This window comes from Scyliorhinus torazame, chromosome 14 (genome assembly GCF_047496885.1).
Source record: "Scyliorhinus torazame isolate Kashiwa2021f chromosome 14, sScyTor2.1, whole genome shotgun sequence".
Classification (NCBI taxonomy): domain Eukaryota; kingdom Metazoa; phylum Chordata; class Chondrichthyes; order Carcharhiniformes; family Scyliorhinidae; genus Scyliorhinus; species Scyliorhinus torazame.
The window spans coordinates 121,809,805-121,836,717 of NC_092720.1; the positions used below are offsets into that span (position 1 = coordinate 121,809,805).

Consider the following 26,913-nt stretch of genomic DNA (forward strand, 5'->3'; position numbering starts at 1 on the left):
GCGCCGACATAATTAACTGAGCCGAACTGCTCACTTAAATATGTACACCTGGACCCTGCCTAGCGAGGGTGAGATCCAGAATGCAACGTCTCGCGAGCTGGGTGTGATGAGGCCGTTCAATTGCACCAATAATCTGGATACCTAAACCTAAATTATTTTAATAACAGTACCGTACCAGAAATAACGGGTACGATTTAACCAAAAAACAAAAACTGGCCGTGATTAGCGCGGCCCTGCTATCTAATGGCACTATGTTGCTATTTCATGCCCCTGCTGGGAATGCCGGAGCTCCTCAGTGTAGGAAGAGATCTAGTTGCCATTTTTAAATGCCAATCTCTTGACCAAGACCCCCCCCCCCCCCAACGACGCGATTCCTGGACCCCCACCAAAGCCCCAACTCACCTGTAAGGGGGTCCTCAGGCAGCCCTCCCACACCTCACCTCACACTGGCAGGCCACCACTGGGCCCGATCCCCTGCAGGGGCAAAATGCCAGTCTTTCACCTTAACACTGCCAGGCTGAAACCCTGGCAGTGCCACCTGGGCACTCTGGCAGTGCGAGACTGGCATCCAGTGTGCCAGGCTGGAACTGCAAAGTTGCCCGGGTGGCGCCAGCAGTGTCAGGATGCCAGCATGCCTGGAGGCCAACCACCCGGGTGCCTCCGATCGCCTGGGAACCCCTGCCCGCAAGCGCCATTTATGGGGACCAGTGCTAAACGGCACCGGGCTGGGATCTCCTTGGTGAGGCCGATGAATGCCGGGTGGCCGTTCGATCCGGAATCAACAGAGTTAAGTTAAGTGGGTTTCTAAACTCACTTAACCGTGAGAGACTGGGTCCCGCTAACAATGTGCTGGACCCAGATCGCAATGTCAAACAAGATCACTTCTGGGATATAGCGGCCCCCTCCCAATTCCGGCGGGAAGTGGCCAGTAAATCGCACCCATAATACAATAAATCTATCAAATTTTCCTACATTCATCTCAGAGGGTCCTGTGTCTCTGGAACTCACTTCCACAAAAGGCAGTGGGAGCAGAACCTTTGAATATTTTTTAAGGCCGAGCTCTATAGATTCTTGGTTAACAAGTAGATGAAAGGTTATCGGGGGCAGGCAGGAATGTGGGGTTAAAATTACAATCAGATCAGCCATGGTTATATTGAATGGTGGCAGAGCAGGTTCGAGGGGCCGAGTGGCCTACCCCCGCTCCTAATTCGTACGTTTGTATGTAGTCTGGCTGCAGGTTTACATCGACCGCATTTTCTCACTTTTCTCATGATCCTGCAAGCGCGCTAAGAATTATTTAATTCATTTTAATGAGATCACTTTTCATTCTTCTAAATTCCAGAGAATGTAGGTCCATTCTATTTAATCTCTCCTCTTCTGAAAATTCCCTCATCCTAGGAACCAACCTAGTGAACTCTCTCCAAAGCAGGTATATCATATCTTCCTTATGTATCGAATCCAGAGCTTTTCACAGTACTCCAGATGTGCTCACCCCAAAACCCTGTACAATTGTAGGAGCATTTCCTGACTCTTGCACTGTAACTCCCTTGCAATAGAGGCGAATATTCCACTTGCCTTCCTATTGCTGGCTGTGCCAACACGCTAACGCTTTGTGGTTTGTGTACATTACTTTCTTATGTTCTATAGATGTACAATTAAGGACTGGATTGCTGCACTCTGAAAGAATCTGGTCTGGGATTAAGATCCCTTTGGAATTTCTCTAACCCTTGTTCTAATTAGTAGATGTTCCTTGTTATTGTTTGGAAAATTAGTGCTTGGAATATTTGCTCATCTGTTGTTTGTTTAAATGGAACCTTCCAGAGTTTTCCAAAACAGCTTTTCTACAAGAGAATTCAAAATAAGAGCAATACTGAAGGAGTGCTGAATTGTCAGAAGTTCAGTCTTTCGACTGAAAAGTTAAACTGCCGACTCAAGTGGAGCCGTCCAGGATTGACCTGGAGTCTCCAGGAATTGAAGATCAATCTCCAGGACACTGCTGTGTGCAATCCTGGAGAAAAAACGTTGAGACTTCGGGGGAGGCTCTGGCCTTCCCCTGGCGTATTTCTCGGCGGCGGGAGGTGGCCTGCCATTGGCCTACGGTGGGATCATCTGGTCCCGCCGCTGTCGATGGGATTTCCCATTGGATCCATCCCACGTCTCCGGGAAACCCAGGGTGGGGGTGCACCGTCAGCGGGACTGGACGATCCCACCGGTGTGAACAGCTGGAAAACCTCTCTCATTAAAAAAGATTGTTTGGTTGTCATTTTCATCGAACGTTTCTCATTAGCAGATGAGAATGAGGGAAAAGGCTGGCTGGCTGACAGACAAGTGTCACTCAGTTGAGTAATGAATAATTTTGCTTTTCAATTGGCGTAGGAAGACAGTACATCACAAGGATCAAAATGTTGGCCAACTAATGACTGGAGTGTGGGGGAAAGTCGTGTGACTAAACCTCCACGAATATATTTAATCACAGATGCAGGTAGACGGAAAGGATCCTGCAACATTATCCAAATAAGAGCAAGGGATTATCCCTCGTGTCTTGGCCAATATTGATCTTGTGACCTGTCATGATATCCACATTAACATATCATGGTGCAATCACACACACACTGATGGACAGGTAGATGGACCAATCAACACACACACAACATCGCAGCCAATCACCAGTGAGAGCACACGCACTATAAAACAGGGAACACCACAGTTCCCGCTCATTCTACCAGGAGATAGCTCAGAGCACAGAGCTCACAGCGTGCCACTCAGACATACACCATGTGCTGAGTGCCTCACTAAGATAATGCTAGGGCTGGGTCCACAGGTTAGCTGGTGAAGTACGAACCACAGCCAGAAGTTAATAGTTATTATTGTACAGAATAATAAAACAGAGTTGTACCATCTACAACCGTGTTGGTTCGTTTGTGTATCGGAACACCCAACACGACAATCACATTGCTGCTTGGGGGACTTTTCTTTGCACAAATTAGCAACCATCCTTCTGCCATAATATCAGTGACCACTATTTAAAACGTAGGGCGCTTCGAAGTGATCTAAGGTTGTGTAAGGCACTATGTGAATGCAAGTATTTTCTTTATTGAAAAGCACCACAATTTGTTTAATCAGAAATGAGGCAGCCCTGACAATATGCTACTCCTTCAGTGCTGCACTTACTTTGAATTCTCTATGATAAAGACGGTTCTAGAATTTTTTTAAAAAAGCGAATGAAACACAATTGCACCAAGCAGATTGCACAGATCTCCAATTCAAAGCTTAAGGCCCCTTGGGCATCACTGATTTTAATCACTGCACCATTGGTAGCCGTGTCTTCAGCTGCCTAGGATCTAAGCACTGGAATTGCCTCCCTAAACCTCTCCACCTCTCTACCTTTCTCATTCTCCTTTAAACTGCTGCTTAAAAACTGCTTTTCTTGCCCAAACATTTGGTCATCTGGTCTGATATCTCCTTAGGTGCCAAATTCTGTATGAGAATTGCTCTTGTGTATCTCCTTAGGAATTTATTTTACGATATTGAAGGCACTATATGAATACAAGTTGTTGTTGTAGTATGTTAGGCAGTTTTAGTCACCCTGCTTTGAAATAGATTGAGTTGCTTTAGAAAGGATTCGGAGAAAAATGATCAAAATATATCAATGGAAGAAGAAAGGCTCAAACAGTTAATCCTACCTGGGTGGAGTAAATATAGAGCATCTTAAAAGAGGAAAGGGAAGTAGAGAGACGGAGAAGTATAGGTCGGGAATTGCAGAGGTGAGAGACTTGGCATTAAGTGATGGCACCGGTGATGCGCTGATTTTCCGGCGTATGCACATGAGGCCAAAGTTAGACTAGCGTTGACCTCAAGTAAGAGGTCAACAGACGAAGCTAAGTGAATCCATCATAGGCTGATCAGACATGGGCTCTGGATTCATCTTTGATCTCAGGTTTCTCAATTCAAATCCAGTCTGGAATGAAGTGACCAAGGTCTGTTGCCCTAAGGTTTGCAGGTGAAATGGGTGAGGACAGAGTCCAACCAGTTTCTGCAGTTCAACAAGACAATGGCCAGAGTTTGGTGCCAGAGAGAGTTATATACCCAGACTAACACGTTTCATCTGAAAGGGACTTCATTTTTCATGTTGTTAATGTTATTGAAATCATCCGCATTAAGTACAGGATGCGTTAGTGACAGAGCAAAGTTCTGTTTATACTGTTCCATCAAACCTTGGCTGAACAGGTATTGTATAATCAAAATTAAAAATAGAGATCAGGTGGTGAGTGATTCAGACACGTTCATTTCACACTCTGGGTCTTGGTGGGACAGTGGGTCAGGCACTGTCCTTTCACACTCAGGGACTGGGTGGGACAGTGGGTCAGACACTGTCCTTTCACACTCTGGGTCTTGGTGGGACAGTAGGTCAGACACTCTCCTTTCACACTCTGGGACTGAGTGGGACAGTGGGTCAGACACTGTGCTTTCACACTCTGGAACTGGGTGGGACAGTGGGTCAGACACTGTCCTTTCACACTCTGGGACTGGGTGGGACAGTGGGTCAGACACTGTCCTTTCACACTCTGGGACTGGGTGGGGCAGTGGGTCAGACACTGTCCTTTCACACTTTGGGACTGGGTGGCACACTGGGTCAGACACTGTCCTTTCACGCTCTGGGACTGGGTGGGACAGTGGGTCAGACACTGTCCTTTCTCACTCTGGGACTGGGTGGGACAGTGGGTCAGACACTGTCCTTTCTCACTCTGGGACTGGGTGGGACACTGGATCAGACACTGTCCTTTCACACTCTGGGACTGGGTGGGACAGTGGGTCAGACACTGTCCTTTCACACTCTGGGACTGGGTGGGACAGTGGGTCAGACACTGTCCTTTCACACTGGGACTGGATGGGACAGTGGGTCTGACACTGTCCTTTCACACTCTGGGACTGGGTGGGGCAGTGGGTCAGACACTGTCCTTTCACACTCTGGGGCTGGGTGGGACAGTAGGTCAGACACTCTCCTTTCACACTCTGGGACTGGGTGGGACAGTGGGTCAGACACTGTCCTTTCACACTGGGACTGGATGGGACAGTGGGTCAGACACTGTCCTTTCTCACTCTGGGACTGGGTGGGATAGTGGGTCAGACACTGTCCTTTCTCACTCTGGGACTGGGTGGGACACTGGATCAGACACTGTCCTTTCACACTCTGGGACTGGGTGGGACAGTGGGTCAGACACTGTCCTTTCACACTCTGGGACTGGGTGGGACAGTGGGTCAGACACTGTCCTTTCACACTGGGACTGGATGGGACAGTGGGTCTGACACTGTCCTTTCACACTCTGGGACTGGGTGGGGCAGTGGGTCAGACACTGTCCTTTCACACTCTGGGACTGGGTGGGGCAGTGGGTCAGACACTGTCCTTTCACACTCTGGGACTGGGTGGGACAGTGGGTCAGACACTGTCCTTTCACACTCTGGGACTGGGTGGCACACTGGGTCAGACACTGTCCTTTCACACTCTGGGACGGGGTGGGACAGTGGGTCAGACACTGTCCTTTCACACTCTGGGACTGGGTGGCACACTGGGTCAGACACTGTCCTTTCACACTCTGGGACTGGGTGGAGCAGTGGGTCAGACACTGTCCTTTCACACTCTGGGACTGGGTGGGACAGTGGGTCAGACACTGTCCTTTCACACTCTGGGACTGGGTGGCACACTGGGTCAGACACTGTCCTTTCACACTCTGGGACGGGTGGGACAGTGGGTCAGACACTGTCCTTTCACACTCTGGGACTGGGTGGGACAGTGGGTCAGACACTGTCCTTTCACACTCTGCGACTGGGTGGGACAGTGGGTCAGACACTGTCCTTTCACACTCTGGGTCTGGGTGGGACAGTGGGTCAGACACTGTCCTTTCACACTCTGGGACTGGGTGGGACAGTGGGTCACACACTGTCCTTTCACACTCTGGGACTGGGTGGGACAGTGGGTCAGACACTGTCCTTTCTCACTCTGGGACTGGGTGGGACAGTGGGTCAGACACTGTCCTTTCTCACTCTGGGACTGGGTGGGACAGTGGGTCAGACACTGTCCTTTCTCACTCTGGGACTGGGTGGGACAGTGGGTCAGACACTGTCCTTTCTCACTCTGGGACTGGGTGGGACAGTGGGTCAGACACTGTCCTTTCACACTCTGGGACTGGGTGGGACAGTGGGTCAGACACTGTCCTTTCACACTCTGGGACTGGGTGGGACAGTGGGTCAGACACTGTCCTTTCACAATCTGGAACTGGGTGGGACAGTGGGTCAGACACTGTCCTTTCACTCTCTGGGACTGGGTGGGACAGTGGGTCAGACACTGTCCTTTCACTCTCTGGGACTGGGTGGGACAGTGGGTCAGACACTGTCCTTTCTCACTCTGGGACTGGATGGGACAGTGGGTCAGACACTGTCCTTTCTCACTCTGGGACTGGGTGGGACAGTGGGTCAGACACTGTCCTTTCACACTCTGGGACTGGGTGGGACAGTGGGTCAGACACTGTCCTTTCACACTCTGGGACTGGGTGGGACAGTGGGTCAGACACTGTCCTTTCACACTCTGGGACTGGGTGGGACACTGGATCAGACACTGTCCTTTCACACTCTGGGACTGTGTGGGACAGTGGGTCAGACACTGTCCTTTCTCACTCTGGGACTGGGTGGGACAGTGGGTCAGACACTGTCCTTTCACACTCTGGGACTGGGTAGGACAGTGGGTCAGACACTGTCCTTTCACACTCTGGGACTGGGTGGGACACTGGATCAGACACTGTCCTTTCTCACTCTGGGACTGGATGGGACAGTGGGTCAGACACTGTCCTTTCTCACTCTGGGACTGGGTGGGACAGTGGGTCAGACACTGTCCTTTCACACTCTGGGACTGGGTGGGACAGTGGGTCAGACACTGTCCTTTCACAATCTGGGACTGGGTGGGACAGTGGGTCAGACACTGTCCGTTCACACTCTGGGACTGGGTGGGACAGTGGGTCAGACACTGTCCTTTCACACAAGGGACTGGGTGGGACAGTGGGTCAGACACTGTCCTTTCACACTCTGGAACTGTGTGGGTCAGTGGGTCAGACACTGTCCTTCCTCCCTCTGGGAGTGGGTGGGACAGTGGGTCAGACACTGTCCTTTCTCACTCTGGGACTGGGTGGGACAGTGGGTCAGACACTGTCCTTTCACACTCTGGGACTGGGTGGGACAGTGGGTCAGACACTGTCCTTTCTCACTCTGGGACTGGATGGGACAGTGGGTCAGCACTGTCCTTTCTCACTCTGGGACTGGGTGGGACAGTGGGTCAGACACTGTCCTTTCACACTCTGGGACTGGGTGGGACAGTGGGTCAGACACTGTCCTTTCACAATCTGGGACTGGGTGGGACAGTGGGTCAGACACTGTCCGTTCACACTCTGGGACTGGGTGGGACAGTGGGTCAGACACTGTCCTTTCACACAAGGGACTGGGTGGGACAGTGGGTCAGACACTGTCCTTTCACACTCTGGAACTGTGTGGGTCAGTGGGTCAGACACTGTCCTTTCTCCCTCTGGGAGTGGGTGGGACAGTGGGCCAGATGCTGACTTTTACTTCTGCACACTTTTACTTGGATTAAAATCCAGTGCAAAACATTTGGAGTGAAAGTTTGTGTTCACTAAAAAAAGTTTGTGAATCTCGGTTGCATTTCTTTAGGCTTACACATTGTAAATGAGTGCAGTTTTTAAGTGTCATTCTTTGCCTAGTGGTAGAGCTGTTGATTTTCAGCCAGGAAGTCTGTGCGATCAAGCCATGCTGCAGCGACCTGTGAAGATAATCCAGGCTGTCACTCTGTTACAGTATTGAGGGAATGTTACATAGCAGAGGTGCAGTTGTTCATCCAAATACACATCTGCTTTCATGTGGTGAATATAAAGATAATTTTATCGGGCAGCACGGTAGCATAGTGGTTAGCACTGTGGCTTTACAGCACCAGGGTCTCAGGTTACGATTCCCTGCTGGGTCACTGTCTGTGCGGAGTCTGCACGTTCTCCCCGTGTCTGTGTGGGTTTCCTCCGGGTGCTCCAGTCCTCCCACAGTCCAAAGATGTGCAGGTTAGGTGGATTGGCCATGATAAAATTGTCCTTAGTGTCCAAAAAATGTTAGGAGGGGTTATTGGGGTTTGGTGGATAGGGTGGAAGTAAGGGCTTAAGTGGGTCGGTGCAGACTCGATGGGCCGAATGGCCTCCTTCTGCACTGTATGTTCTATGTTCTATTTGATACAAGTTTGGGTAATCTCCCATTCCTGGTAACATTTATCTTTCAAGGCTAAGGCTGGGATAAATAGATTGTTCATTTCAGGGAATTAAGAGATAAGGGGAGCGGGTGGGAAAATGGAGTTGGAGCCCATGAAAGCCGTGATCATAGTGAATGGCGGAGCAGGCTCAATTAGCAATATAGTCTATTCCTACTCCAACATTTTGTGTTCTTGTGTTCTACTAACATCACCAAAAGAAGGATAGATTATCTGGCCATTTATCTCATTGCTGTTTGTGGGATCTTGCTGTGCAGAAAGTAGCAGCCGCATTTTTCTACGTTATAACTGTGACCTTACGTCAAAAGTACTTGAGCGGCCGTGAAGTTCTTTGGGACATCATTAAATCATGAAAGCTACAGCATGTTCTCTCTTTTAACATGTGAACACCAAATCCGTAGAATGGTCCTGCACAGAAAGAGGCCATTCTGGCCCATCACTGGTACTGCAATCTCACTCACAGAGGAGTCGAGAAGCTGGTTTCAGAAATGGAACACGGAGCCCAGGGGAGTGGAAGTGGCAATTACAAAGGGGCACAGGTTCAAGGTGAGAGGGGGATAGTTTAAGGGAGATGTGAGGGGTAAGTTTATCACGCAGAGATTGGTGGATGCCTGAGGATGTGGTGGAAGCAGGCACATTAGCAACATTTAGGAGATATCTGGATGGGTACATGAATAGGGAGGAATTAGAGGGATACTGACCGAGTAAGGGCAGAAGTTGTTTTTTAATTTAGGGCATCATGATCGGCACAGGCTTGGAGGGCCGAAGGGCCTGTTCCTGTGCTCTACTTTCGTTCTTTGATGCAGGGAGATGTTGTGCCCTTTTCTTTTTGTTTTTCGGGGGCGGGTAGTTTTCTGGGGGTGGGGAGGGGTGGAGGTGGGGAGGGATGTGGGCCGAGCAAAGTAAAAGGTGACCAACAATCATGGGGTGCAATTTAACGGGACAGAAATGGAGTCCCGTTTGGGGCGTGTTTAGCGGGGTGTTTCTCGGCGCCTGCCGCGCCGGGAATGACACTGCTATTTACCGGCATGTTGCCCCGCTGAGGCCGTATTTATAATCACTTCCTGACTGTCGAGCTGAGCTCGCCAGCACAGGAAGAGAATTCGCGTATCAGTGCGCCATTTTTAAAAGCAGCCTGTTCATTTGACCCCCCTCAACTACCCCACCGCAACCTCCAGACTCCCCCCTCTGCTCAAACGCACCTCTTCTGGGATCCTCGTGCACCCCCCCCCCTCCTCCCCCCCCGTCATTCCACGTCTTAAGGGCAAGGCACCCCCAGGCCTGATACCTGGCATCCAGGCACCTTGGCACTGCCAGTTTGGCACCCTGACTGTGCCCCTGCCAGTCTGGCAATGCCCCTGGGCACCCTGGCAGTGCCAAGGTGCTCGGCTGGCAGTGGGAGTGCCAGGGTGCAGCCCTACCCAGAGCCTGACCACCGAGCGGTCTCTAATAGCCTGGGGACCCCCCTAGTGCCGTTGCACCTGGTCCATATTTGTGTGGACCAGTGCTAAACGGTGCCATGGAGGTCTCCCAAGCGAGGACGCCGGGAGAATACAGTGCAGACATACGTTAATGAACGTAATGGCTCATTTAAATATGTATATCTAGATCTTGCTTCAGATCGCGTCGGCTCGCAAAACTTTGTTAAATCGCGCAAGGCGTTTCGAGCGTCGTGAATTCCATGAATTGCGAGATTCAACTGCCTCATCGTATCGCCAAGTCAGGCATGACGGGTCCATTAAATCGCGGCCTTGAAAATAATTCCACTCGAACCAAATGTAATTGTCTCATTTTATCTGTTCCTCTTTTCCAGGTTTGAAAACCGCATCTACACTTACAGGATTTTTATAAATGAGGACAATATGCTGTCTGTTCAGGTAGGTGAACACTTCAATCATGCTTAAAGCACTGAACTGTGTCAAAGGCCGCAACCCCATCATCTGGAAGAGCACTATGAATCTCTCAAGTGCTAAATTAGCTCAAATAATTGCTGAGGCTCAGAGAGTCAGCAACCAATGTATTGTCAATTTTTATCTATTTAAGAGCAGAATTGCTGGTAATGCCAGTAATTACCAATAGGCTGGTATTGATAAAGATAAGAATCTTTCCCCGCCCTGCTAGAGTTGGGGATAAGACACTAGTGTTGGGCGCTTGGAATTGTGAATGATGCTGCTGGGTTGATGCCCTTGTGCTTTATTTGTTCACTTCTGAAGCTCGATGAGAAAGTCTCATCGTTTTTGATAAATGCAAAATACTCCAGAGGCAGAAATCCGGCTTTCTGCTGATTCTCCTATGTCGACCGTCCTCATACATCAATGCCACCACACCAGAGAGCAGGCAGACTGACCCCTCTGTCTCGTGTGCCACTCTGTTGAGGGTCTCTGGCACCTCTGCCTGATGTTTTCTCCGTCTCTCGCTGCATATCCAGCATCTTGTCCGGGACCGCTCCCAGAGGCTCATCATCTAACTCAGACTTAGCAGTCCACTGGTTGATGGTGACGTTGGCTGTCACTGCCTCCTCTTTCTGCGGACATGTGTTTGTATGGTAACCACCAGAGCTTGAGGCCCAGCCTAAACTAGATCTATGACCCAACGAGGTGTGTGTCTCTGAGCTGATGGAGGGTACAGGTGAATGCTGTGACGTCTCTTTCGGTGAGAATTCATTGTATTCATCATCCTCCTCACTCCTCTATGGGCTGGAGCTGGGGCGGGACCCAGGACCCTCTTCTTGTTGCCAATTGTAATGGAAAGAGGAGAGAGAGTGAGTGACTGCCTGGGCTACTTCCTCCATTGCACTCAGCACCATCTATGTGCAGACATTAGTTTCCTCACCAGATGGTTTGAGGAGGCTGGACTCGCTAGAGGAATGGTACGATTCTCTCCTGCCAGCCCGGCAGCCTTCATACTGCATGAGAGGGGCAGAGTTTGGGAATGCCCTCCCGTCTTCTCTCTCCTGTACCTGTTATGCGCTCTCCTCTCTGCCGTAAAGATAGAAGATGGTTTGTGAGTAAGTGTGATGCAGGTTACATCCACATGCTGCCAACTGTCACCACCAATCCATTGGCAACTGCGTGCCATCTGGAACATACACTGCTGTTGGTCCCCAAGGGTACTTCAGGAGCACCTTCCAGACTCACAGGCTCCAGTAACTAAAAGCACAACAGGACATGGCAGCAGCAGTTCCCCTGTATGCCAACCAGCCCCACCACATCCACCTCCAAAATTTGTATCTCCTATGTGGCTGGGTCAGTGACCCGCAGTCACCTCCAGATCACATGTACTGCAGTGGGGCAAGGCAACAGCAATCCAGCATTTTGTGAAGGGCTTTTATGCATGAGCAGCACAGATGGCGGCCATGCCACTGAATCTCATGTCCCAGTTCCCATTCAGTGACGTGAGGTGAGTGTGGGAAATGAAAGGTTCACTTAAACTGGCAGAGCGGATGAGGGTCTTTTATCCTTTTCCTGCATGACCGGGTGGTCCTCCTGTGCATGGGATTGGCACTATACCACCATGATAACTGCCTGTCATACAGGGGTGGTGAGACAGGTGGGCCTCCTCCTCTCATCCCTCGGGTGAAGAGCGACCCTCCTGTTCCCCACCGTATTCAAAAGTGTGTCCAGCGATGCATCGCTGAACCTTGGGTCCAAAGCTGGATGGCTCCTGCCCGCCATGTCCTGTTCCAAAGTCCAGCGCGCGATGAATTGATTGCTGTTGGGCGCCTTTTAAATATGGCACCCGAATAGGAGGGCGAAGGACATGACATCCTGCCCGTCCCACCGTGCAAGTCATTAGGAAACCCCAGCTGCATAAGCGATAAGGCCAGCATTGCACAATTTGGCATGAGTTGATGCTGGGTTAGAGTGGTGGAAAACACTCCTGTTTCCCATTCCCACTATGAGACTTAGCCCTGGAGCAGACAATTCTGCCCATTCTATCATTCTATGTAATAACAACACAGTGAGAAAAAATTCCTTCTCACTTCACTCTTTCAGTACTTATCCTCTGAAAATTCTATATTGGTTTGCTTTATTGACGGCACGGTGGGACAGTCGTTAATTCACAGCACCAGGGACCCGCATTTGATTCCGACCTTGAGTGACTGTCCGTGTGCAGTTTGCACATCCTCCCCGTGTCTGCGTGGGTTTCCTCTGGGTGCTCCGATTTCCTCCCACAGTCCAAAAATGTGCAGGTTAGGTGGGGTTATGGGGTGGGGTGAGGGAGTGGGCCTAAGTAGGGTGTTCTTTCAGAGGGTTGTTGCAGGTGTGATGGGCCAAATGGCCTTCTTCTGCACTGTAGGGATTCTATGCTTCGAAGGAACCTTCTGTACTGCAATGAAAATAGCCCAATTTTGAACATTTTTTTTCATGTCTATAACTGTGAAGAATTGTGCTGCATCTCTGATACTCTTCCCATAATGCAGTGGTTGGGATTGCACGCAATACTCTTACTGGGGCCGGACCAACTTAACAAAACCTCCTTGCTTTTACTGTGCTCCGTGTTTGAAACCAAGAACCCCAGTTGCCTTTTTATGGGCTTTTGTATTCTGCACTCTGACCTTTAAAAAATGATGTATCTGCTCCTCGAAATCTCTCTCCTTCCGTTCTGTGAGGTATCGTTTCTCAAAATCTAAAGCTCACATTGCGCTGCATCGAACTGCATCTGCCATCTATCTCACCACGCTGTTATCTCCTCTCGCAGTCTCTCGCATCCTCCACCCTTGTGGATTGCCCCCTCCCCCAATCGCCCAGAAGGTAAAACCAGTCAAACTGGTCAGTCATTTCCAACGTTTGCCGGTTTTTGGCTGGCATCATCAGAAAACTCGGAAGATGGCAGTCAGCTATCATTCTCCACTCTGGAGGGCTTGAAGTTCTAACCTGAGTGTCACCCTGTCAAGGAGCTACCTTGAGAGAAAACTACTATGTTCTAACTGAGGGCGTATGAGCGGGAACTTCTGTTCCTGGCCTCCTCCCCTCCTTGTATCAATGCCTTTGAGGTGGAGGGTCTACAAGATCATCCTGGAAATAGGTGCAGGTCTCAGTTGAGCTTGTGGAGCACCAGCTGGATTTGCAGCAGGATAACTTTGGAACAAAGATAGATTTTTTGACCTTTCCCGGCCATGAAGGCACTATGTATTGCGAATAGAAATTAAAGATTTCAATGCCCGGTGAACCTTTTTCTCAGAAGGAGAGCAGGTCAGCAAGATTAATCCATGACCCTTGATCAGAATCCAACTTCTGAAACGCCTGTTGTAACAACAAAGTCTGGAAATGTTGAAATACAGAGTTCACGGTGCTCAGTTACTGAGCTTGTGCAGCCATTGATGTGCATTTGTCACCTCCCTACCTGACTAACAATCAAGGTGAAGCAAGGAGAAAGCGAGTGGTTAGGCCTCACTCGTTGGTCAGAGCCCTGCACCCTCAGCCAGACTTCACTGGGAACTCTTTCTGTTTTGACGTTTTGCAGAAGTTGCTAATTAGGACATTGATTCCAAGTCGCTTGCCGAAAGCTTTTGTAAAAGAGGAAGAGGTGACTGCGTATTCGGCAAGGCAAATGTGGTCTGCAGCTGAACCAACTCACTCAGCAAAGTTAAATTAACCCTTGAGTGTGAATTTATAAAATAAAATCCTTCGTGTTTCTTTGCTTCTCTTCACTCTCCAAGAATGTCTCTGGGCCCTTTCAGGTCCCTTTCGCCAATGAATTTTGTGGTCACGCATTCAAGCTATCACAGTTATCATTGAGAACCTGTATTCACTGCACGACCTGTTTCATAGTTCCAATGAGTTCAATGTTTTTTTTTAAAAAATTTAGAGTACCCAATTCATTTTTTCCAACTAAGGAGCAATTTAGCGTGTTCAATCCACCTAACTTGCACATCTTTGGGGGGTGTGGGGCAAAACCCACGCAAGCAGGGGAAGAATGTGCAAACTCCACATGGACAGTGACCCTGAGCTGGGATCGAACCTGGGACTTTGGAGCCGTGAGACTGCAGTGCTACTACTGCGCCACCGTGCTGCTCCCAAGTTCAATCTTTATTAAAAGTCAAATAGTCATCGAGGGGTAAAGAGCCTGAGTGCTTTATGTTCCAATCCGGAAAGCCAGTTGGTGAAGGATAGTACCGAAGCCAATATTTAGTCAGTCTTGCAGAACCATCCCACAGCAGCAGAAAGTGTTTCTTTGTGTGTTCAAATGAAACCGTAAATAATGCTTTTTACCTGCATAAAATTAAACTCAATTAATGCACAATTTAGAGTTTATACATAGAATAATGGATAACCAGGAGTAAATTCGAGAATTACGGGGTTTGTGTGGTAACTTGAGACCACAAAGGAGGTAGTCGAACGTATTGTTTAAAAGAAGGAACTTTTCAATCTAAATAAATAATGACGTTTAATAATAATGGTAACTCAGCAGAACAGTAGTAATGGTAATAACTATGAAAACAAGAGGCTGAATTCTCCGCCAGCGGGATGCTCCGTTTTGCCGGCAGCCCGGGGGTTCGCCGACAGCATGGGCTGCCCCACAATGGGAAACCCCATTGACCAGCTGGCATAACGGAGCATCCGGCCAGCGGGGTGAAACAGAAATGTGGCGCGGCGGAGAATCCAGCCCAAGAGCTCTATTAGAAAAGGTCTTGCTTACAGGTGACCTCTTGCAGAACTAACAATGTCCACTAAAGCTCAGAACCCTCAACAGATGCCAGTAAAACAATTATGTAGGAGAAAAGCTTATAAGAACACTCTTTGCACAAAATGACACTCTGTAACAGTTTGATTTATATCTAGAATAATAGGTACCCAGGAGTAAGTTGCAGGCTGGAATCTAATTCTGAAACAGGTGAGAAAACCATCTTGCTGGATTTAATGGTCTTTGAAGCAAGAAATCCAGACAAGCAAAGTTTCCAACATTCATATATGGAGTGGACAATGTTTCTATCCTCCTCCCTGTAGGTACATGCCCACTTACGTAAGACTAGAATAACATCTGCAGTTTGATAGAGACAAAACTTTGGAAACCTCTTACCCAATTGTGTTCAGGTGTTCTGCTGGAGATTAACCAGCTAGCGGTCTTAAGAATGAAGAGCACTGGTTTGTTGACCCGTTAAGGTCTGCTACCCCCCCGGAACTGTGTGGGACGAAACTGCAGCCCTGCCCTGTGAAAGCTTTGATTCTTGCTAGTTCCATCAGGGAGCTAGGCTGGCTAGTCTGTTACTAACTGTATATAAGAACACTGCTGACCTGCCTGCTCTATGTGTTTGTGTTGTCGGGACTTCCTCACATGGTAACCCTGATTCTGAGTTTCAGTATCGGGCACAGCCAGTTGGCTTAATGTTTGCAAATTAATTGTATCACTTTCAAACTAATATGGAATTCAATGGTATTATGATCAGTATTTCCCAGTGGCTCTTTTACTATAACATTACTAATTAACCCTGCTTCATTACGCAATACCAGATCTCTGAAATAGTTTTATCCCTTGTTAGTTCCATAATTTACTGCTCCAGGAAATTGTCACAAAAACATTCTTCAAACTTATCTTCGAGATCACTAATTTAATTACTCCAGTTTATATGAATATTAAAGTACCCCACAATTACAACATTTCCTTTGTTACAAGCTCCAATAATCTTTTGTTTAACGCCTTTCCCAACAGTATAACTACTGTTGGAGGGCTTGTAAAATATTCCAACCAATATTTTCTGACTTGCGATTCCTAATTTCCACCCATGCTGATTGTACTGTATGATCTTCTGAGTCTAGATCCTTTCTCACTAATGTCCTTGTGTCATCTGTTACTAACCTCCTTTGCTAGTCTGTCTATCTTCCCAAAATATTGTTGCTATTCTGTCTATTTTCCCAAAATAATGTGTGCCCTGCAATATCTATTTCCCATCCTTGATCATCTTGTAGGCATGTCTCGGTAATGGTGATTACTTGTAAATCATTTACCTCGATGTGTGCCATTAATTCAGATGCTTTGAGCATTCAGATGAAGAACCTTTAATTTAATTGTTTTATGTCAATGAACTTATTTGTTGATGTACAACTTTCCTTAAACTCTGTCCTGTCCCACTCTGCTTGTCTTCACACGCATCACTATATTGTTCTGATGCCCCAACCTTTCTCTTTCGATTTGAAATTAAATGAAATGAAAATTGCTTATTGTCACAAGTCGGTTTCAAATGAAGTTACTGTGAAAATTTCCCTTTACCCGAGCTCTCCTCCATACCCCTCTGTTAGTTTAAAGTTTAAATAACTCTCTGATCCAAGTGATCTTCTTGTACATGCGGTGAGTCCGTGGGCTATTCCACCATGAATGGCATTGCTACTCAGCCTGATCCTGAGCTGTTTGGCGGACACATAGATCTGTAAGAATGGAACTTCAGTGATGATAAAACATCAAACCAACACTGACATTGCCCTGCTCCCTCCAATCCCCACCTAGCTGGTTTTCTCTTGTAGTTCTCTTTTCCTCCTGTCCTCTTCCCGGGGGACATTTGGGGATAAAGCTTGACTCTGTGCGATAGTGTACAGATTACTAAACGGTTCTCTCTTTCTCTGGGGTGCATATTCAACACCAGCTCTTTTGGCGATGTACATTTGAGCCTACACAGTGAGTGGTATCACACCAGAACTTGCACTTGCTTTACATAAATATGGGGGCCATTTTAACATGATGAGCCATCCCTGTCAGGAAGGTTTTGGATCGAGTGTTCCTGCCCGATTTTACCCTCCCTTGAAGTTAATGCAGGATAATAATAGACGGGATGGAAAACTGGTGATCCAACCAATGACATTGGTTTTCTGCCTAGTGAGTTAGGCTTAAACAACCTTTTCTAGCAGGCAGATAGTCAGTATTATAGGCCAACACCTTTGCATATGCAAACAGTTTGGTGACACTTGTGAGCCGATTCATTGCCTCATATGGGGTAATGTAGTCCAAGTTTAATAACTGACCCTAAACTGCTTAAAGGGAATATGTAGGATGGCTACCACATGGAATCATAGAAAACTTACAGCACAGAAGGAGACCATTTGGCCCATTTTGTCCATGCCAGCCCTAGGACACCCAGTTGTCCGTTTCCAATCCCACCTTCCTGCACCCGGTCCTTAGTCCTTAAGGTGCAGATCCAGGTACCTTTTAAAAGAGTTTAGGATCACTGCCTCCACCACCAACTCGGGCAGCAAACTCCAGTCACCCACAACCCTCTGCATAAAAGGGTTCTTCCTCATGTCCCCTCTACATCTCCTGCCAAATTCCCCAATCAGTTTAGCAGACACAAAAATGCAAATCATAGATGCGTCAGCTTTCTGAATGCATGCTAACTTACTTATTCAGATGTATTTATAGATACAATATATCAAAGTAGAAAGAGGGGCCAGATAATAACCAGGGTAACTCACATTGGTAGAAACTAGGTATACTGGTTAAAAACAATGTCCTTAATTCTTAAAACTCATTTTAGATACCAGGGGGTTCCTCATAGGTTATCCTGATCATCCTGTAATTTGGGTTAAGGTCAGCATTTGCCTCATTCACACGATTTCTGCAAACTGCAGCCAACCAGCAGAATTGCTGATATTTCTGGCAGATATGTATTTGGAAACATTAATACGTATGATAACTTCCTCGAGACCTACAGTTCTCACAGGCCCTTTCACATACATAGAAGAGTGAAAACTGAAGACTGCAATCTTGGATTATAAGAATGTTTCCCCTTATGGATTTCAGTACACCCCTTGAAGGTGGTACTGTATGTTCATGTTAGGTATCAATGCAGCTTAACCGGTGACAACTGTCATGATATTCAAACACACATCACAACACACACATAATGATAGACAGACCAACAGACCAATTAGCACACATAACACGACAGCCAATCACAGACAAGAGCAGACACAGTATAAGACAAGAAACACGACACCTGCTGGCCAGTCCATCTGGAGATAGGACAAGGCCAGGACCTCATTAACAAGACACTCACACAGTCACCACGTGCTGAGTACCAAGTCAGATGTGTAAATAACTAGTTGGAATAAAACTGCGTTGTACCAATCGCAACCGTGTTGGTTCGTCTGTACCTCAGAGCACCCAACACCACAACAACGATGCCAATCCTCAACCACGCATTGGACCCCCATTTGTTCAGCTGATTGGAAAAACACTGCCTGCATCGGCACTGTGGCGTCCTGGCTCCATCTGTTGAGCTGCATCTGTTAAAAATCTTTCACCCTGTTGCCCAGCAACCATTCGGGACCTTTAGAATAACAAGCTGTTTTCTACAGTTTGAAGCTTTTGTCGGCCATTTTATGTCTAATCGTGAGGGAGAAGCTTCCATTTTAGGCACTTCAGATGACATCACATGAAGCGATAGACCTCCATTTTCATCGCACCTGGTCCCTCTACCCCAATTTGAAATGGGCTTGTCAAAAGTCGCAAAGCTTTTAAGCCTCAAACTCATCCCAAGATTAATTTATAGGCTTGCTGATTTTATTTTGCTGAATGTTCTACATCTGTAAGTGAATGAAGGTCTGTACCTCGAAGTAAATGCTCTGCTCTATAATTTTGCAGCGGTTCTTCAACCTTTGTTACAGTTGCACTTTTATTTACTGTTCCTCTTTCTGTAACCACAGGTTGCTGTGAGATCTAAAATTAATCCTACGGTGGGTTTATAGCAGCAACTTCTGTCCCAAGAGTTTTGTGTGTGTCCCTGCAACGCTAGTCACTTTGCAATCAGCACCAAGCATTGTATGGTTCACTTGCACTGCTGCAGGAGACGAATGTACAACCTTGTCATGGGCTGCCCAGGATTTCTTTGTTTGTCAGTTGTGTCCTGTTATGAGTACTTGTGCCCCAGTGTTAAAAGGTTCCAGGTTCAAGTAGCATCCTAGTTTGTTGAAGTGCCTTCTCCCAATGCAATGTGACTGTCTGCAAAGATGTTCATCTGCGGTGTCCAAAACATGGGCTTTGTGTACAGCGCTTAAGATATTTTAACATTTTGGGCAGGATCTACCGGTCGTGTTGCACCCGAAAAGCAGCGTTATTTTGGGAGATCCCACTTCCAGGATTTACCCGGCTTGCCACGCCTCGCAAGATCATATTAGATCTCGCGAGATGCCGTGATGTGAACCCACCCATTATGGGCGGATCACCATTTGGCGAATCTGCACATTAGAGCGAGACAGCTAGTCTCACTCCAATATGTGTTCCCGAGATCTAACCAAGGTGTGGGATCCAATATCCTCGCCTTGGAGACCTTGGGCGAGCACTGATCAGTATTGGTCTCCACAAACGGGGACCAGATGAAAAGGCACTCGTGGGGGTCACCCAGGGGATTCTAGGCCGTCAGATGCATGCCCTCTGGGCAGGGTGGTACCCTGGCTCTGCTGGTATCACCTGGGCATCCTGGCAATGGCACCTGGGTGCCAGTCTGGCACTGTCAAGGTGTCCAGGTGGCTCTGCCCGGATGCCAGGCTGGCACTGCCAAGGTGCCAAGCTGACATTTCTGTGCAGCAGTGATCGGCTGGGGTTTGCCCTGCAGGTATAGGGGCTGCGGGGGGAGGGGGGGGGGCCTAAGGACCTCCTTATAGTGAGTTGGGGCTGGGGGGGTTCGGGGGTTGCATGGGGGCTCGAGATTCAAAAAAGGCGTCCTGATTTCTCTCTCTGGACTGAAGGGTTCCGGCCAGCGGAGCTCCTCAGTGTAGGGAACGGGGAGTTCTCCGCTGAGGCCCCCAATCTACCCGGTTAGGCGTTAGATAGCGGAGTGTTTCTCACCGCACTGAGCACTGCGGGACTCTGAATCCAATCGGGTAGATCACACCCAAACAACATGGGCGCCAAACAATAGCTGCACCCTAACCATGACCGGACACGCTCCCAATTATATAGAATAATTGTCAAAGAGCTATCATTAGCAATTCACAATTGAGGCAAGAAAACAATTGCTGACGCTTCAACTCAAAAACAGAACACTCCGGAGACGTTCGACGCAAGACTTTCTGTTCATTAGCTTTAAATGATCCACTTCTGCGCTCAAAATGATGCAAAATATTTTTTTATTTGACACTAAATGAATTTCCATTCAGCAGTGTCAGGTCTATGAAATCCTCTTTTGCTGCCAGTCTGGCACAGCATGCTCATGGTACTGTGAGCCAGTAGAACAGTAAACATGGCGCAGAAACAGTGCATCGTGTTCACACGTGTGTGGCATTGGCAGCCAGCGCAGCCTTTGTTGCATACTTTATCTAGGCTGACACCCCTCATGCCATGCTGAGGGGAGCGCTGGACTGTGCTGTCTTTGGATGAGATGTGCCTACCCTCTCAGGTGGCCTCAAGAGATTCCTCAGCATTCACCAATGTGCCTTTTCTCTCGGGCATCATCACTAAACAGGTTATCGCTATTTAAAATCTATAACTTACAGTAATGATAATGTGTTTAGTGATGATGCCTGAGAGCCAAATATCTGGCTATTGTCTCATTGCTGTTTCTCGGATCTTGCTGTGCACAGGTTGGTTGTCGCATGTCCTGTATTTACACCAGAGACAACACTTCAAAAATACTTCTTGGGCATTTGTCTGTCAGCTAGTAGTCTGTACCTCATCGGCTGTAAAGCACTTTGGGATGTCCCAAGGTTGTGAAAGGTGCTATATAAATGCAAGAGTTTATTTTTCCCTTTTTCCCTCACAAGTGGGCCAGTTGAGTGTGTCTGCTTTGACTGTTCGGGGCTGACTGTGCTACCATGATGGTCCTCAAGCTGTGTGACACTTTGTTTTTTTTTGTCACTGAAACCCAGGTCAAGATGACCAGGCTCCGTACAGGACACGAGCTGAAAGACCAGTGCCCATGGGAGAAGACAAATAAGACCCAATGTACAAACTAGACGATGAGATTGATTGTGTAGAACAGTGAGAGACAGTTTACAGACCAGATTTGTCCACAGAATTTAATAACAGATTTCAACACTGTCCTAATATCTGCAAAATCTCAGGTGTTCCTGCCACCTTCTGAAAAAGCTGTCACCTAAACCCTCAGAACCATATAAACAGTATTAACAGGCCCAGACAAAGTCACCATAGTAGAACCGGTGACAGATTTAAATTATGTGGAGATGCCAGCTGGGGTGAGCACAGTAAGAAGTCTTACAACACCAGGTTAAAGTCCAACAGGTTTGTTTCGAATCACTAGCTTTCAGAGCGCTGCTCCTTCCTCAGGTGAATGAAGAGGTATGTTCCAGAAACATATATATAGACAAAGTCAAAGATGCCAGACAATGCTTGGAATGTGAGCATTAGCAGGTAAATCTTTACAGATCCAGAGATGGGGTAACCCCAGGTTAAAGAGGTGTGAATTGTGTCAAGCCAGGACAGTTGGTAGGATTTCGCAGGCCAGTGGGGGATGAATGTAATGCGACATGAATCCCAGGTCCCGGTTGAGGCCGCACTCATGTGTGCGGAACTTGGCTATAAGTTTCTGCTCGGCGATTCTGCGTTGTCGCGCGTCCTGAAGGCCGCTTTGGAGAACGCTTACCCGGAGATCAGAGGCCGAATGCCCTTGACTGCTGAAGTGTTCCCCAACTGGAAGGGAACATTCCTGCCTGGTGATTGTCACGCAATGTCCGTTCATTCATTGTCGCAGCGTCTGCATGGTCTCGCCAATGTAGCACGCTTCGGGTCATCCTTTCCTGCAGCGTATGAGGTAGACAACGTTGGCCGAGTCGCACGAGTATGTACCGCGTACCTGGTGGGTGGTGTTCTCACGTGTAATGGTGGTATCCATGTCGATGATCTGGCACGTCTTGCAGAGATTGCCATGGCAGAGTTGTGTGGTGTCGTGGTCACTGTTCTGAAGGCTGGGTAGTTTGTTGCAAACAATGGTTTGTTTGAGGTTGCGCAGTTGTTTGAAGGCAAGTCGTGGGGGTGTGGGGATGACCTTGGCAAGATGTTAATCTTCATCGATGACGTGTTGAAGGCTGTGAAGAAGATGTCGTAGTTTCTCCACTCCGGGAAAGTACTGGACGATGAAGGGTATTCTGTCGGTTGTGTCCCGTGTTTGTCTTCTGAGGAGGTCGGTGCGGTTTTTTGCTGTGGCACGTTGGAACTGATGATCGATGAGTCGAGCACCATATCTCGTTCGTACAAGGTCATCTTTCAACGTCTGTAGATGCCTGTTACGCTCCTCCTCGTCTGAGCAGATCCTGTGTATACGGAGAGCTTGTCCATAGGGGATGGCTTCTTTAATTTGTTTAGGGTGGAAGCTGGAGAAGTGGAGCATTGTGAGGTTATCCGTGGGCTTGCGGTAAAGCGAAGTGCTGAGGCGACCGTCCTTGATGGAGACGAGTGTGTCCAAGAATGCAACTGATTTTGGAGAGTAGTCCGTGGTGAGTCTGATGGTTGGATGGAACTTATTGATGTCATCGTGTAGTCGTTTCAGTGATTCATCGTGGTGGGTCCAAAGGAAAAAAAATGTCATCGATGTATCTGGTGTATAACGTCGGTTGAAAGTCCTGTGCGGTGAGTAGGTCTTGTTCAGACTTGTGCATGAAGATGTTGGCCTATTGGGGTGCGAATTTGGCCCCCATGGCTGTTCCGTGCGTCTGGATGAAGAACTTGTTGTCGAAGGTGAAGACGTTGTGATCCAGAATGAAGCGGATGAGTTGCAGAATTGCGTCTGGAGATTGGCAGTTGTCGGTGTTGAGTACTGAGGCTGTTGCAGCAATGCCGTCGTCATGGGGGATGCTGGTGTAGAGTGCCGAGACGTCCATTGTGACGAGGAATGTTCCTGGTTTTACTGGTCCATGGGTGCTGAGTTTCTGTAGGAAGTCCTTTGTGTCGTGACGGAAGCTGGACGTACCTTGTACGATGGGTTTCAAGATGCCCTCGATGTAGCCAGAGAGGTTCTCACACAGGGTCCCATTTCCTGAAACGATAGGACAGCCTAGTGTGTTGGCTTTGTGTATTTTCGGGAGGCAGTAGAGATCTCCAATGCGGGGAGTACGTGGGATGAGAGCACGTACGGTGCTCTGAAGATCTGGATCCAAGGTCTTGATTAGTCTGTTGAGTTGGCGGATGTGTTCCTTGGTCGGATCTACAGGTAACTGTCTGTAGTGTTCTTGGTTGTTGAGTTGTCGGTATACTTCTTTGCAGTAGTCCATTCTGTTCAGTATGGCCTCAACCGGGACCTGGGATTCATGTCGCATTGCATTCATCCCCCACCATCTGGCCTGTGAAATCCTACCAACTGTCCTCATAGAAGTTTTTGGCTTGGCTTGACACAATTCACATCTCTTTAACCTGGGGTTACCCCATCTCTGGATCTGTAAAGATTTAATCACCTGCTAATGCTCGCATTCCAAGCATTGTCTGGCACCTTTGACTTTGCCTATATATATGTTTCTGGAACATACCTCTTCATTCACCTGAGGGCAGCACGGTAGCATTGTGGATAGCACAATTGTTTCACAGCTCCAGGGTCCCAGGTTCGATTCCGGTATGGGTCACTGTCTGTGCGGAGTCTGCACATCCTCCCCATGTGTGCGTGGGTTTCCTCCGGGTGCTCCGGATTCATCCCACAGTCCAGAGATGTGGGAGGTTAGGTGGATTGGCCATGAAAAATTGCCCTTCGTGTCCAAAATTGCCCTTAGAGTTGGGTGGGGTTACTGGGTTAGGGGGTAGGGTGGAGGTGTTGACCTTGGGTGGGGTGCTCTTTCCACGAGCCGATGCAGACTTGATGGGCCGAATGGCCTCCTTCTGCACTGTAAATTCTATGATCTATGAGGAAGGAGCAGTGCTCTGAAAGCTACTGATTCGAAACGAACCTGTTGGACTTTAACCTGGTGTTGTAAGCTTTAAATTAGTGCTTTAAAAATACATCTGCTGAACTGAATGGAACAAGTTGCTTGCCCTCGGCCAATGAGCAACTTATTAGCTCAAATGAAAAAGTAGAAGGAATGCAATTCAGCTCCCCTGGAGGTCCCCTGGGGTATTTCTGAAAAAGAAAAATCAAACACCATGTCCCTTCGGATATTCGCATTTGGCAGAGTACAGGCCGCACGTAACCAGTCCGTGCTTGCGAAACTCAGAACATAATGTCTAATGTTCAATGTGTTCCATGATTGTGCTGCACTTGTTGAATAATCCTGAAAGTGCAAAGAATTGTTCGAACATTTAATTTATCAGTCAGGCCCACAATGTAAGCAACATATATTCATACGCAAGAACCTGCTCTCTGAAGGTAAAAAGAACATGTCCAGCCATTGTATCTTTTTGAATTGAACAATTGTGTGGGGAACTGTAGCTCCTTGGAGCATTGGCCATGGCAATGCCTTAACCTGTCAATGTTGACTTGCCAATCAACCTTTTCTCATGCAGTATAAATTGTTGTTCTCTTTGAGATTTGGTATTCTTGTGGCTGTCCTGATGAGAGCAAGATGAAAAGCTTTGACAGCATGTTGTGTTCCTCCCACAATCCAAAGATGTGCAGGTTAGGTGAATTGGCCAATGATAAATTGCCCTTAATGTCCAAATTGCCCTTGGTGTTGGGTGAAGGTGTTGAGTTTGGGTAGGGTGCTCTTTCCAAGAGCCGGTGCAGACTCAAAGGGCCGAATGGCCTCCTTCTGCACTGTAAATTCAATGATAATCTATGATTAATCTAGGACAAAGGTTCGGCACAACATCGTGGGCCGAAGGGCTTGTTCTGTGCTGTATTTTCTATGTTCTATGTTCTATGTTCTATGTCTCTTTTTTTAAACAATACACAGGTTCTGTACTACCAAGTGACTATTTATTCCTGGGCTTTTGCTTTCTCTATTCTATCAAATAGCTCCCATAATGTTTTAATGATACATTGCGTGAATAATTCTTTTGACCTTGACTGCAACTTTGCCTTTAATAATTTGGCCGTGTGGATTTGCCTTTTCCGTACTGTTACTATCTTTTGTAGTTCTATAGGATCACCTCTCAGATGTTGTCTTTCAAGGTTGGAAATCCCAACTTTCTCCAACCTTTTCTCCTACTCAGTCTCTGTAGCAGCGGGTGGCTTGAAAACTGAGTGGCCTCCACGGCTTATGTTAAAGAAATGTGAGCAGACATCCTGTTCTGGTAGCTCTCTTACTGCAGCAACCTAGACTAAAACTGCCCAGCCTTGCTGTTTGACTATACCCTAAAAGGAATGTCTCCCTCATGTTTTGGTGACGAGAACGGAACACAGTGCTCAAGTTGTGGTCTGATTGGAGCAATGTACGGTTTAAGCTGGATGTCTGAAGTGCTCTGGGTTAATATGCAGGATTCTATTTGTTTTGTTGTTTGTGGTTTTGCAGTAGTTGATTATGTTCCGTGCCGTAGGTCTCCAGATCACTTTCTAGAAACATATGAATTGTTGACTTAAGAGGAGCATTGAAAGTGGAGGGACAAAATCAAAAAGGTAATTAGGAAAGAAAATATAATAATAATAATCTTTATTATTGTCACAAGTCGGCTTACATTAACACTGCAATGAAGTTACTGTGAAAATCCTCTAGTCGCCACACTCCGGCGCCTGTTCGGGTACACTGAGGCAGAATTCAGAATGTCCAGTTCACCTAACAGGACTTGTGGGAGGAAGCTGGAGCACCCGGAGGAAACCCACGCAGACACGGGGAGAACGTGCAGACTCCACACAGACAGTGACCCAAGCCGGGAATCGAACCTGGGACCCTGGCGCTGTGAAGCTACAGTCCTAACAGTGCTATCGTGATAGGCCATGAAAGAACATTGGCAGATAAAATCGAGGAGAAACCAAAGATGTTTTAGCAATACATTAATTGTAAGAGGATAACTAACGATGGAGTAGAGCCCATAAAAGTCCAAAAGGTAGCCAATGTGTGCAGGTAGAGGATGTCGGTATGGTTCACACTGAATACTTTGCATCTGTATTCACACAAGAAGGGGGCAATGCAGCATTGTAGCTGAGGAGGAGAGAGAAATGTAATAATTGGATGTAATAATAAACATGGGGGGGCGGGATTCTCCCGCAATCGGTGGGATGGCCCGATGTCGGCGCAAAGAACGGCGCGAACCACTCCGGTGTCGGGCCACCCGGAAGTTGCAGAATCTTCCGCACGTCCGGTGGCTAGGCCGGCGGCGAAGTGGTTGGCGGCGCGCCATCAGGCGCCAAAGGACTGGCATGTTCTGGCACATGCGCAGGCGGTTTCTTCTCTGCGCCGGCCATGGCGGAGCCCTACAGGGGCTGGCGCGGAAGGAAGGAGTGCCTCCGCAACACAGGCCCGCCCGCAGATCGGTGGGCCCCGATCACGGGCCAGGCCACCGTGGGAGCCCGCCCTGGAGCCGGATCCCCCCGCACCCCCCCGAGGACTGCACCAGCCGGCCTACCAGCCAGGTCCCGCTGTGTGGGACCATGTCCATTTCACGCCGGCGGGGCTGGCTGAAAACGGACTCGGCTCATTGGGGCCCGGAGAATTGCCAGGGGGGGGCGGGTGCGCGCTGCCAATTGTCCCGACCGGCGCGGCATGATCCCGCCCCCGCCCGAAAACCGGCGCCGGAGAATATGGCAGCCGGCGTCGGAGCGGCGGGGCGGGATTCATGCCACCCCCAGGGGATTCTCC

The 26,913-nt window shown here is 48.2% G+C and overlaps 1 protein-coding gene across 2 annotated transcripts in view; it reads left to right on the top strand.

The window, feature by feature from the left end:
- The window catches only part of inpp5d (inositol polyphosphate-5-phosphatase D), a 212,564-nt gene that overhangs the window by 13,613 nt on the left and 172,038 nt on the right, over positions 1-26,913 (top strand). For both annotated transcript variants that reach the window (XM_072474741.1, XM_072474742.1), the window contains exon 2: positions 10,125-10,188. In XM_072474741.1, coding sequence (XP_072330842.1) covers positions 10,125-10,188 — 64 coding nt within the window. The remainder of the gene's footprint in view (positions 1-10,124; positions 10,189-26,913) is intronic.